This window comes from Penaeus monodon, chromosome 19, assembly GCF_015228065.2.
Source record: "Penaeus monodon isolate SGIC_2016 chromosome 19, NSTDA_Pmon_1, whole genome shotgun sequence".
In the NCBI taxonomy this organism is placed as follows: Eukaryota; Metazoa; Arthropoda; class Malacostraca; order Decapoda; family Penaeidae; genus Penaeus; species Penaeus monodon.
This window is the reverse complement of record NC_051404.1, coordinates 5,178,728-5,178,949: the sequence shown is the minus strand read 5'-3', so window position 1 is coordinate 5,178,949 and position 222 is coordinate 5,178,728. Positions and strand designations below refer to the sequence as shown.

The window sequence follows — 222 nt, the reverse complement described above, 5'->3', positions numbered from 1 at the left end:
TGATTTTTCCCCAGTATGCTGATGCCAGCATGACAGTACTCAATCGCAGGTAAATCAGCTGGCAAGGGCTGGCTGGGCCCAAGCCAGGGACTTTACCCAAGCGCTCCATCACTGAGCTCTGCCCCTCCATTGCTTGATATACATTTCTATAGGTATATCAATCAGTCAATTACTCCATCATATACCTATGAACCCATCCCTCTTTAACAGTATATAACACTG

The 222-nt window shown here is 45.9% G+C and overlaps 1 protein-coding gene across 1 annotated transcript in view; it reads left to right on the top strand.

The window, feature by feature from the left end:
* LOC119585315 (translation initiation factor IF-2-like) overlaps positions 1–222 on the top strand; it is an 8,299-nt gene that overhangs the window by 6,827 nt on the left and 1,250 nt on the right. Inside the window, exon 3 of the mRNA XM_037933989.1 lies at positions 15–49. Coding sequence (XP_037789917.1) covers positions 15–49 — 35 coding nt within the window. The remainder of the gene's footprint in view (positions 1–14; positions 50–222) is intronic.